Source organism: Cnephaeus nilssonii (assembly GCF_951640355.1).
Source record: "Cnephaeus nilssonii genome assembly, chromosome: 14".
Taxonomy (NCBI): Eukaryota; Metazoa; Chordata; class Mammalia; order Chiroptera; family Vespertilionidae; genus Cnephaeus; species Cnephaeus nilssonii.
This window is the reverse complement of record NC_137085.1, coordinates 38,872,037-38,885,290: the sequence shown is the minus strand read 5'-3', so window position 1 is coordinate 38,885,290 and position 13,254 is coordinate 38,872,037. Positions and strand designations below refer to the sequence as shown.

At 39.6% G+C, this 13,254-nt stretch overlaps 1 protein-coding gene and 1 pseudogene across 4 annotated transcripts in view; one reads left to right on the top strand and one right to left on the bottom strand.

The window, feature by feature from the left end:
- Positions 1-13,254, top strand: part of PCSK5 (proprotein convertase subtilisin/kexin type 5) — a 413,193-nt gene that overhangs the window by 211,175 nt on the left and 188,764 nt on the right. For all 3 annotated transcript variants that reach the window (XM_079791288.1, XM_079791287.1, XM_079791289.1), the window contains exon 10: positions 1,460-1,563. In XM_079791288.1, coding sequence (XP_079647414.1) covers positions 1,460-1,563 — 104 coding nt within the window. The remainder of the gene's footprint in view (positions 1-1,459; positions 1,564-13,254) is intronic.
- Positions 7,273-8,026, bottom strand: LOC307111408 (large ribosomal subunit protein uL22-like; annotated as a pseudogene). Its single transcript has one exon. The product of its transcript is annotated as a large ribosomal subunit protein uL22-like (transcript).

The following is a 13,254-nucleotide window of genomic DNA, read 5'->3' as shown; positions in this document are numbered from 1 at the left end:
GTAAAGTGGATATTCGCATCCACATTCTAAGTGGGGAAACTTTGGGAAGTCAGTTTTGCGTCGGTAGAAAATGAAGGAGCCAGAATCTGAACACTGGGCTCCCTCTCGTTAGGAGACCACCCACAAAAACGTGTGTGTGGTGGTTGTGGTGGGGAAAGTGTAGTATAAAGTGAAGCATTGAAAACTAGGTACAGTTGAATTATTGGGGTTAATCACTTCATTAAATTATATAATTGTCTAACCACTATGCTGTGCACCTGACACTAATATAAAATATTGAATGTCAACCATAACTGAAAAATTAAATTAAAAAAAAAAAATTAGCTACAAGTAAGATACTAGACTCTCCTGCTCCCTGGGACATGCCAGTGTCCATCCGTGTGCATATGACAGGGCACAGAGGCTACCATGAGCCCCTGTCACACCTCAAGGAAGGCAGTGAGTCATTGTCTCCCTCGCCCAAATGTGCCAACCCACCCTTTGCCAATAGCCTTCTAAAATGACGCTGGAGGACAAGAAGGAAAATAACTGCACAAGTTGCAAGATAATTGTCATATTTCCTACTTACGAGATTGTCATACCCCACATTCAAGACTAAGTTGAACAAGTGTCCTGATTAGAATTCCACGCGTGCACCGAGTCAGAGGCCGTCCAGCATTTACGTACTCTTCAAAACAGAACAAAAGTCGGTGCCTGTGCACTTGGGTTTGTTTTCTGTGTGTTGGGATTAGCGTTGCAGTTCTCCAAAGAAAGTATCTTTTGTTCGATAGTCGTCGTCCTCTTCAGTGCTGAGAGCCATGAGAAATAGGTACCCAATCATTTCACATTATAATTACTTATTGCAAGTTCAGAATCCCCCCCCACCCCCATCGCTGTCTATGACTTGGAACCCAGCATTGGGCCCTTGTACCACATTCTCTTTTTAAAACTGAAAATGGAGATTTGTTGGTTTTAGTTACCCATTTTTCCATGTCCCACATATGCGTGCAGAGTGTTAAACATTGCTAAATTCTTCGTTAGATTACAAACCAATTGCCCGGCTCTCCATCTGAACGAGGGATGTTCCCCCCGAGGCCTTCATTGTGACAGGAGCTTATTGTAATTTTCCAATGATGTTGCGAGCTTTTACAAAAAGGACAGCAGGGCCAGAACTGGGAGCCATTTTGTTGAGGAGACTGGAAATCCTCCCCCTTTTCAAAATGAAATTGCACTAGCTAACCCCACACTATTCATGATAAATGTAAGGTTACACTATCTGCCTCCCTCAGACAAATGCCCCTTCTCCATGTTGAGAACAAGAGCAGCATTTGGCATTTGCTTGGCCCAAACCCAAATCGCTGACCCTTTGTTTTTAGGACTTTGCCATTTTGCTTTCGCTTTTTAAATTTGCTTGTGACTCTGCTTCCCCAATCTTTTTCTTTTTTTTTGGTACAATGATTCTTACCTTGTCTTTCCCCAGTCCGTTTCTGACCTGGAGAGACGTGCAGCATGTTATTGTCAGGACTTCCCGTGCAGGACATTTGAACGCTAATGACTGGAAAACCAATGCTGCTGGTTTTAAGGGTGAGAACTTCTTTCATATTCTGTCACAGGCAAAATATTTTTCTTTTCCCCCCCATTTTAAAAGGAGAGCAGGAAATAGCACCCCTCAAAAGAAACTTTCAATTGTGTGCTGACACATGGAGAGCTTGATCTTTTGATAAATCAAAGGCAGATTCTTTTTTAAAAAAACTAAACAATACCTATAAGGCCGATGTCCTTGGCTTCCCACATCATATGTTAATTTCTTAAAAGATAATCAACTCCCAGGTATAGTCACCTATGGGGCTCCTGATTGGTTTATTTGCTGACATTGATTATCTGAGTGCTATTTGTAATAATGTATTTTAAATTCCTCACCTTCTGTAGTTATTTACTTTCTCTTAAATAATAATTGGTATACTAGTATTTTGTATTTTGTTCACTGTAGTACTGTTAGTTGCTGGGCCATGCTTTCTATACATTTTGTTTTTGTTTGTTTGGTTTTTTTTGCAACTTCTGCAAACAGAAAAACAGGCATACTTCTAAGGCATTACTTTATATAAACTAAAAGTTCTTATGAAGCTTTATAATGTGCAGTCTGTATGAAATTGTGCATAATATATTTGAGAGCTAAGTATTTTCCCTATGGCTGATAGAGATTATAGTTTCCTCAAACTGTCTTATTAACGGTAGCCATTGTGTTTGTTGTCATTCATAACATATTATAATAAAACTGAAATAATTAGGTAAAGCAGATGTCCTAAAGTTTACTCATGTTTCAGATGACCTCAATTTTAATCCATTAATTTAAGTTACAACAAAGATTACTCTTTGTCATATCTGCGACTTAAATTTACTTTCAAATAATCTTAGTATCATTATATATTCCTAAGGATGAAAAACATCTCATAGCATAGAAAATATATACTTAAAAATTGAACTTTTGGTCTTCAGATCATTGGTTACATGCTAAATAATCCTGAGCCAATCATTTAAATTTTCTGGGCCCTAACTTCCCCGACTTAACTATTTTAGAAGCTGAATAATATTATACATATGTTATCTTACATATGATTTTAATATTCCCTTAGTGAATTATACCTGATGTATGCAAATATTCATGCTGGAAATGTAAAATGTAATTTAAAAATTATTTGCAAATAGCTTATTATAGTCTCATGCTTAGCCAACACCTATAAATATACCAGGCAGGCAGTGCCATATAAAATAGTTGTTTGATTAACATCTTCACTGTAGACTTCCCACTGTTTTTAGAAAAAGAATATCCCTTTGCTTTTGAGTATTATCGAATACCTTTCCATGCTTATAAAATATATAACACAGCAGTGTTCAATGAGCTTTTAATCTAAAAAGTTGTAGTTGTTGGGATCACATTTTCTGCAGCCCAAATCAGGACACTTGATCCCAAAATAGCAATTTGTTATGTGCAGCATCAGAAATATTTGAAATTTATATTGTTCTAGAAATTCAGTTATTTTGCCACTTGTTTGTTTCATTTGATTAGCTTCCACATGCTCCCAACTCCTACTATGTAAATCCATGAGGCTGGAGGGTGGAGTTGGGTGGGAGGGTTGTCGGGGGGGGGGGGGGGGGGGGGGCGGGCAGGGAGGGACCAAATTATAAGCTCCACTGCTTCAACACTGCAATGAACTCCTTAGCAGAAAGTTCACAGACTAAGTACATTGACCTCCATGAAGCTGAGGAATCAACTTTAGCCCAAATAAAAGTCTTAGTTTTACTTATTCCTTTTTGGCAACTTAGAAAGAGCAAATGGTTCTAATAAAAAACGCAACTCTTTTGAAAACCTCTGTTGGTTTTGGAAAGGGGGAAACAGAGGATTTAGACTAAATCGCCAGATCCAAACCCGATTCTGAAGGGGGCTGTCCACTACTGCTGGCAGGGAGGAGAGAGCATTTTACTATTGCACGTGGCAATATTTAGTATAATATTTCACTCTCCTCTTAGCTTGCTGCCAAGAGTAACAATTAAAGTTCGCTTTTTCATAGATGAATTACCCTGAACGGTCTGGACTCCCAGTGGAATTGTTTTGTAATTTTGTTGATGGCAAGTCCCATATTTCATCTAAACATGATCATAATAAGAAGAATTTTTCCCCAAAAAAGAGGAGTGATTTTCTTTCCTACTCTAAGCATTACCATTCCCTCCCTAGTGTCCCACAAATAAAAGTGATTAAGACAGAGGCTAGCAGGAGAAGCCATGAGCTTGGGGGAAGGAGGGAATGCAGGTCACTAGGACTGGAGAAAGATGGGCTGACTTCTTATGAAATAAGAAGTGAACGAACCAAAAAAAAAAAAAATAGCTAATTCTTGGAAGAGGTTCATGCAACAAGAACTCAGCGAGAGCTCGTATTTTAAATTAGGTCAGCCGGCTCTTGCCGACCTTCCTTAGCAGGAACACATGGCCAAACATTCCTCCTTAGACAAGAAAAGGGAAGTTGCCTCCAAACAGAAGCGTGTAGCCCCAGGTCCTTTCCCTCTTCCCAAGCACTCGGTCCCAACGCCCAGTGGGATGTGCATGAAATGGCCTTCAAAACACCTGTGCTGCCCGGGGCTTGCTTTTGTGCCCTCGTATTGGGCAATTTCACTTGTTAGAAGAGTGTTTTAATTTTTTTTTTTTAATGAGAATAATTTCACAAATTGCTTGGTGGGTATTCTTCTGCAGTGGGTACAGTCAGTATCAACATCAGAATTTCCTTCTCATCAAAGCAGCTCAGAGCAGCAGCCAATTTGGTTTGGGGTCTCGCCATCAACAGACTTGAGAATCTTACTAATCACTGGTAACTTCAGAGAAGGGAACACCCTAAAGAGTAACCTCTTACCAAACACTGCCAAGCCCATTTCACACCAAGTTCTCACATCTCTGCAGTCATACCCATAGTGGGCCCTGCGAGGCATAGAACAGATGGTCTAGGTTGTTGAGGCCTCTCCCCAAGGCCGACTCGATCCACCGTCACCCACGTGGGTTGGGACTTGGAAAATGGACGAGATTCCCCCCCAGAAGCAGCCGCTGGCTTCCTGATGACTGGCGTGGGCAGGCTCTCATTCAGGCTAGGAGGCTGGCCTTGCAAAAGTGAAAATGGTGGCTCTCGACCAATTCGTGTCTGTGTTTCTCGGAGTGGCTTTACCCTGGAGGAGAGTACCTATGAACCGGGTGCACAAAACCTCCTCCTCCTCTCTCTGTGCTCCCTCTGTAATCACCCTCTACAAACAGTCCCTCAGTGAGCAGTTCACAGCAAAGGGAGCGGAGCGAGGTGGCAGCCAGGCATCAACATTGTTATGCTAATGGTACCTTAATTTTTAACCATTTTAACTGAACGATTCTATCCTGCTTCTTTAATAATAATAATAATAATAATAATAATAATAATAATAATAAACAACTACCTGTTAGAGTATAGATGAGATGGGGTTGTTTTGAGGATTTGGTTTTCAAAATAAACATAGACCAGTGAATACATACCTATGGAAACTGACTTAACACTAATTTGATTGTTCTGTTGTGAATAATGCTAGCGCTCAGTTTCAGACACCTTTTGACATTAAATCCCCTCTGGATGTAGTTTCTTTAAAAGTAAATAGAATAAGTATCATGCGCCTATTAAAGAATACACTTGAGATTATGCATGAGAATAGGAAAGTATCTGTGTGAGGCCCGATGAACAGATGTGATGGCGCCACTGCAGAACTAAACTCCAAATTCCAATACGTTGCTACTGACCAGCATTGGCAATGCCCGGAGATGGCCTTGGCATTTAATTGTTTGGTGTGTTTTTCCCCCCGAGTGTTATTTTTTTGCCTTTGATCCCTTCCCTTTCCTCTGATGAAAAGTCTTTTCTGTTTGTTTCTTTCCTTTCCCGTACTCCCTTGTGCTCCTTAAAATGTACAAATCAGCTGTAGAAGCGAGGGCTTTTGCGACCTGGGTGGTTTTCTTCATAGAACTGAACTTATGTGGTCCCTTCGTGTATTTATTCATAACTGTCTCCGAGCACCTTCAGCATGCTAGCCCAACCCAGGCTGAAGGAAGTGGAAGGAAGTGTCAGAGGCCCCGAGACTTTGCTCCATCTGATCTGGCCTTGGTGTTGCCTGATCTGATCCGGCCGTGGGAGGATTCTCATACAGGAACGGACTGGCCTGCTCCTTTGTTTCCCCTCCAGGCAAGCCCCAGGGATCTACCAGGTCATGTTAATTAAGTGTCGACTGTAGTTTTCTCATCATGTAAAATGTATCCTAACCTCAGCGGCACGAAGCGTCTAATGTAGACACCATTGTGGCGTGTGATGGGCGTTTGGACCAGCTCTGTGTGTGTACATTGGATATGTAGAGCCATGCTGAGGACTTTCATTCTGCATTCTTCAAGAATGCATAGCTAGTATTATTTCAGGAAGAACTTAGCTATTTGTGGTAATCTGCTCCCTTCTTTCTACTGCTTTAATCAGAGGGCCCCTGCTCCCCCAGTGACCTAGGCTGTGAGCTGACTCTCAACCCCCCCCCGCCCCCCCCCCCATCCTTATCTCTGGTTTGCGGGTACAGTTATAACTATAATGGAATGCATGCAACATCCGTGCTTTAGTGTTGTTTTTTTCAAAGTGTCTGTATTTGGATTATATGACTGTATACAGCTAAACGCTCTTAAATCTAGGGGCAGGAATAGACGTCAGATAATAAATTAGGACCTTCTGTCATCTTTACTAGGCGAAAGAATGAAAAAAATGTCATTGAAAATCAACAATGACAACTAAAGTGAGCGAGGTTACCACGCCTTCCATTTCACTGCCCTCCCAGACTATGTAAGTCTCTTTTTTTCTACCAGCATGTTGCTGAAACCTCCCCATCCCCACTGACTCTTTCTTTGACCACAACTAAACTACTAGATTTTTTTTTTTTAATTTTCTAACTGATTTCCCACCATGGGGAAAACAATTGACAGTCTAACATGACTTCTTCGCCTCCAAGGCCTTAACTTTTAATAACCTTTATTACCTTTCGTTGCCATCATTTTATTTGCACTGGTAGGGCTGGTAATTGTAAGATGTTCCGATACATTTTTAAGACCTACCTGTCTTGCTTTGTAACTAGTTTGTAAAATAAGTTTGTAACACATTAAAAAGAGTTAAAAGTGCTGTAACCATTAAGCATGCCATATGCTGAAACTAAAGATTTCGAAATGTGGTTTGAGTGTATAAAGCGATATTTGATGTGTTACCGTTTGGAAGGGTAAAGCTAAGCTATATTTTATTGTTTCACTCTATAAATACTATATCATCTTCGCTGCCTCGCATGTTGATATGATGTTGGTAGCTATGATTAAAGCCACATAATGTGCCTTCATGGGCAATCTGCACATCATGTTTTTGGAGAAAGGTCAAGGTGAAATGCTACCCATCTGCTCCCTGTCAGAGCTGATATAGAATCAGATGCCTTACTCCAGCCCTGGTCTCATTTGCAGAAATGAGCCCTTAGTTCCTCTCTTATGTAATGCAAAGAAAAGGGGGGAAGGGGTAAATGCTTTTGATTCTACCTAATAAAATTTGCTCACTGGAAATGCAACCTGAGTTTCCTTCAAGATTTCGTTTTATACCATGCACTATGCACTCATACTCATTTACTATGTATTAACTTAAAACCATTCATTTTTGTACTTATTGACCATCGTATATATGAGCTTATCTTCTTCTTTTTTTTTTTTTAACTTTTATTAGATTTATTTAATTTACTCCCGGGCCATAAGTTTTTGTTTCTTCTGGGATATCTTTTTTCTTCTGTGCCACCTTCTCTTCTGGTTTAGGAACAATCTGCTCTTTTTCAGTAAGAAGCATGTCCATGTGGCAGGGAGTGCTCATGTGTGGGTTAATCCGCCCTCAGGTTCTGTAGGATCCACGCAGCATCTTGGGAGCTTTGTTCACCTAAATGTGCTCAATGGCCAGAGAGTCTACAGTTTAACCCCGAAGTTCAGCATTGCTCTCGGCATTTTTAAGCAAGTACAGCAAAAATTCCGCACTCTTTTTGGGCCTCCGACCCTGTGTCCAGCCCCGCCGTTTTGCCTGGGCACACCTACCAACTCCACCACTGTACCGACGGAATGGCACTCACTGCTTCTGTAAAGTGACATCCTTCAGATACTTGGTGGCTTTTTGAATGTGCATAGCCCTGATGGCCTGGGCAGTTTCACGGGTGTTCTTAAAGTGAACACGGAGATTTGAGCCTCTTGATTTGCATGATTTCGTGGGGTTTTCTGGGTCTAGTGGATAGTGAACCATTTTCAGAGGTCACCTATGGCCACTTTGGGGAAGAATGAGCTTACCTGCTTGTTCAGTTACAAAAAAAGATGTGAGTCTCACACTATTTAGAGACTCCAACTTTGTTCTTTTTCCTGGTGGGTAGTTCACTTAAACATCTATGTAGGAGAGTGATACAGATCCCCTGGCAGCAAACAGCTTGACTTTGCTTCATCTTGTCTCGTATCCAAAATGCCCACTTGCCCCGTCAGTGTTCAGCTCATGCCTTCAGATATGTGAGGTTTAGACATATTTTCTACAAATGAGAATCGTTTTTTTCTTTGTGTTGGACTTTGAGTGTTAATTTTAGGTTTGTTACACTTTGGGATGTTTTGTTGTCTTTTTTCATCCCCAAGTACATAGTTTTATATGTAAATTTGCATGTGATTTCACACACAAACTAGAAGGAAAATGACTTTGGCACTATTTGACTGCTACCTCTGTACCAGATATAATTGGTTAATGAAGAGAGTAACATTTGGAGTAGTTTTGTGGTTTTGCCACAGTCTTACTTAAGAACCATTAGATTCTAATAGAAAGTCCGTTATTGATATTTTCTTTGGCCTTTGATGGAAGCTAATGGAAGTTTTTGTAGTTGGTTTTTTAGATGTGGGTAACATAATGAGAAGGCTGAGTTGAATGAGAATTGCTTTGAAAATGGAAAACACCAAACATGAAGAGCCTTAGAAGTATATGTTTGTACACCACAACTTTATGCTCCCCTAAATGAGGATAAAGATGCGGAGCTACGTTGTTAGAAGGCTGTTTGGGGTTGAAGATAATTAAATTCTCTTGAGTGGCTAGAGAAAAAGTATTAAGGATTTTATAATAAAATTATCGCTATTCTGTGATAATACTAGTTTATCTCATAACCACATATCAGTGACTATAACCACATGTCAAGCACAATTATACGTATATTCTGTTTTGAAAATTAGTTTTAATGTTTAAATGTCACCTTGAATTCGACCTACTAAATCTTAAAAGTTGTAATCAGTTGCTTCAACGTAGGAATTATAGAAATCTGAACTAATTGCAGTTATCAACAATTTATCAACTCTCTACTCATTAACATACAGTATAAAATCTGTGAGTGTAAAATATGATTTTTTACAACATGCAATAGCCTGTACACTTAACAGAAAATTGATGTCTCTTTTTGTGTGATCACCTGATGAAACTCAGTTTTATAAATTCTAATGAGGCTGGACTTCCCAGGTATTTAAAAATTTCTTTCAGCAAGTGAATCTGGCTCTTCTTAATGATAGCAAATCTGGATATTTTAAGCAAAGATGAAACTCATCAAGCCCTAAACCCAGTGACAGAGGGTAACCAATGAGGGCCCGTGCTGTCTCAGGTCAAAAGTGTGTAGTGACTGTGAGTAATGAAATGGATTCCGTTGAATCACTAATAACTGGATTCTGAGTCCAGTTCCAAAATAAGATACCCACAAAGAATTCAAAGCAAGATAGTCTTATCAAAACACACACACACACATACACACTCATTCTCTTATAGAGACTTTTAGCAATCATTTTCTTATTTGAGGTTTTGTATGTATTTATTTTTATTTATTTATCTTTATTGTTGGAAGTATTACACATGTCCCCTTTTTTCTCCCCATTGACCCCCTCTACCCTGCTCATGTCCCCTTCCAAGGCCTTCACCCCACTATTGTCTGTCCCTGGGTTACACGTATATGCATATAAATTCTTTGGTTAATCTCTTCCCGCCACTCCCCTTTCCTCTAAAATTCATCAGTCTGTTGCATATTTCAGTGTCTCCGGGAACAAAATAAACTGATGAACAAGATAGATCCAGAGGTTTTGCATGTATTTAAAACAAAAAACTCAGCGTAGTGTTTCAGAGCATGGGCTCCCAAGTCATACACTTGGGATTGAATCTTAGCTTTATGAACAAATTTATCTGGTTAATCTATATACATTCTTACTCACCTTTATTGGAGTAAATTCACATATAATAAAAAACACCATTTTAAGCATACAATGTTTGCATCCATGTGACCATCACCACAACCAAAGTATAGAACATTTGTCACCCAGAAAGTTCTTTTGTGCTCTTTCTCATCCCTTAGCTCGCCCCCGCCCCCACCCACCCTTTGCAACCAGACATACTTCCTGTCACTATAGATTAGGTTGTCTTTTTGTAGACTTTTATATAAGTAGAATGATTTGAAACTGGCTTCTTTGTCTCCATATAATATTTTTAAGTTTATCCATGTCATTAGGTATGTGAGGGGTTCATTCCTTTTTATTGTTAAATGGTATTTCCCAATTGGACTAGACCCCAATTTGTGTACTTGCTTTTTCATGGGCGGTTTTATTTCTATTTTGGGGTTGTTGTAAAACTCGTATGAACGATTTGTGTGGACAAATTATAACTTTTTAAATATCCGACAGTGAGCAAATGGCCCTCTAATTTAGCAGAGACCCTGAGGCGCAAGGAAGCAATTCGAATAGGTTAGCCGGATGTAGAGCATTGCAGGCCTGCATACAGCATAGACACGGGCTGGGTCAAGGAAAAGCTAGGAGGCCATCCTTACTGGCATGGCGTGGACAAAGGGAAGAATGAGGAAAATGGTATCCTATACAGAATTTAACCTAGTATGCACTCAGGTAAAATTATCATCTACATTGTCATGCATCATTCTTGCACAACATTTAGTATTGGATTGATAAACAGTTACTATTCTGTTAAGATTTTTGTATGATAAAAATTGAGCATATGTATGTATGAATCGTGGCCATTTACATGTTGTTGTGTATACCTTAGAAATGAAACGCTCCCTATTACTTTCAAATATTAGGTGTACTGCTATATATTCTTACATTTCTTGGAACACTTCTATTCTTATCTTTGTGGTCTCTTATCTAATCTGGGTTATAGTTTTCATTTGTCAATGATTCTAGTTGATGATTCTGGTTAAAGGGTTAGCTTCCTTCATTGCATTCTCTGTTGTTGTTTTTCTGTAATACTGCTTAGATTTCAATAAACAATCAGTGGGCTCTAAAGTATTGGAGAAAACATAACCAGCTGTTCATTCATGAGATACATTAATGTCACATACATAACCTAGGTCAGAAACATACATACGTCTAAGAGGGTGGAAGATTGGAACTTTGAGAACTTTGAGTTACGGTTGGGAACCGAAGCTTGTCTGAAATAGTTTCAAGAGCATCTACTCGGTTTAAACAGTTTTTGTAGATTTGCATTTCTTGGAGGATTGGGGATTAAAACTGGATGAGACAGCTCTGGCAAAAGCGCAATGGGCAGGGTGAGGGAAACGAGGGTTCACTGTGCAGAAAGGGCAGGTATAGTGTGATGAGGAAAGGAATTGAAAAGCCCGGTTGGCGGGGCTCAGTGGTTGAACATCTGAGCATCGACCTATGCACCAGGAGGTCACAGTTTGAATCCTAGTCAGGGCACATGCCTAGGGAGGGGGGCATGCAGAAGGAGGCAGCCAATCAATGATTCTTTCTCATCATTGATGTTTTTCTCTCTCTCTCCCTCTCCCTGTCTCTCTGAAAGCAATTAAAAACAAACAAACAAACAAAAACATTTTAAAAAAATAAAAAGAAAGTAATTGAAAAGAACCGACAGCAAAGCGATTTGAATCCTAGAATCAGGCATTCTCTTTTGATTTAAAAAACATTTTGGAGCCACTGCAGTGATTTTGAGAAAGTGAGTTGGGTTGTAGTAATGACTTTCAAACAAGTTGATTCTACTTGCTTGTCTGATGTCAGAGTTTTATTTCTTAAACTGATGGTGTGAATCCAGTGGTTCTATGATATGTCCTACCACATGACATGCCTATAAGAAACTGATTTGCTAAAATGGATGAAAATTCTCTTGCGCTGATCATTTTATATTATCTTGGTTTGTAGTTGTGTATTTCTGACTTAAGGACTGTGACATTCAATGAAAATTTTTATCATCTCTTGGCCTCCTTCTAAATGAGAGTTATAGGGTTGGATAAATAATCATCTTTGCAAAGAAGAAAAAGAAATGCTTTTTGAAATTGCTTTTTAATAAACCCAAGGCAAAGGGTGTGGTGTCGATATTGCTTTTTGAAAAATGTCAGGTCAGAAATGGTTCTTTGAGGAGGCTTCCCAAATTTCCTTTGACCGAAGTCTTTTTGCTGGTTGTTACTGTTCACCATGACCTTCAGGAAGCCACTTCACGTCCCATATTTGAATTCTTTTTTCACGTGCAATTGCCGTCTTTGTATTAGCCAAGTGACCTTGAAGAGATTTAAAGAAAGCAAGTAACATAATTCTGGTGAACCTCTTGAGTTGCTGTAAGACTGTTGCCGATAGTTGTGACAAAAAGCGTTTTCAGTTTAGGAATTACTTTCTCTCTTGTTTAAGGTTTGTGTAGCTATTCTTTTTCTTGGCCGTGAAGCAAACTTATTATGGTCGATAGTCCTAGAAAGCGGCATTGCTTTTTTGAACCCGCTAGAGGCTGCAATGTGTGTGCTTTCTTAATATAGTGTTTGAGATGGTTTTGTCTGGAAATCGTTGGCATCTTTTCATCTTTTGCCCTCAGAAGTATCTTCAGAGTCAAGGCAAAAGATATGTGTCCAGCTTTGTTCTAGAATTCAATATTGTGCATCTTAGAAGCCTAAAACCCCCACTGAATTTCAGCCACACATGATGAAAGAATCCGAGGAGGTGGCTAAAAATTGCAAGAAATGTGTAGGATTGTGTCATATGACTGCCATTGTGGCACTGATATCCACCTGTGATCCACTCACCAAGCCATGTGCCCAGAATGGGATGAAGTCTGCGTTAAAGAGGTACCTTGCCCAGGAGGTCACGGTTCAATTCCTGGTCAGGCAGGGCACATGCTCAGTTGTGGGCTCAGTTGATAATTCTCTCTCATCATTGATGTTTATAACTCTCTTCCCTTCTCCCTACCTCTCTGAAATGAATTTTTTTAAAAAAGAGGTACCTTTCTGTAATTCACGTAGGTCCCACCTGAGTAGCCTTGTTGCATGGAATTCTGTTATTATTTCTCCCTTAATTATCAAAAGCATAGGCACATTTTAAAAGGTATCTATTGAAAGATGGCTTGTTCTTTTTAACCTTTGCCAATTGCTTCAACCTGGACATACACAGAAACTTCATGAGCCAAGTAACTCAGTGATACCAGACTCAAATAGAGTTTTCCAATATCTGGGATGACTTCATCACTATCTTTATCGCCAGCTCTCTAGACAAAGTTTGAAGTAAAACCTTAGAATGTTAAGTGAGTGTCTCGAGTGCTGAGCTCAAGTCGATTATTCGTTTCATATTCTTTTTACATTCTCCCTTTTTTGTGACCAAAAATGATTGAAGCTGCATGAATTCTAATGTGTGATTATTTCGTGGGGGCCAGTAGATCCGTATCTGGGGCAA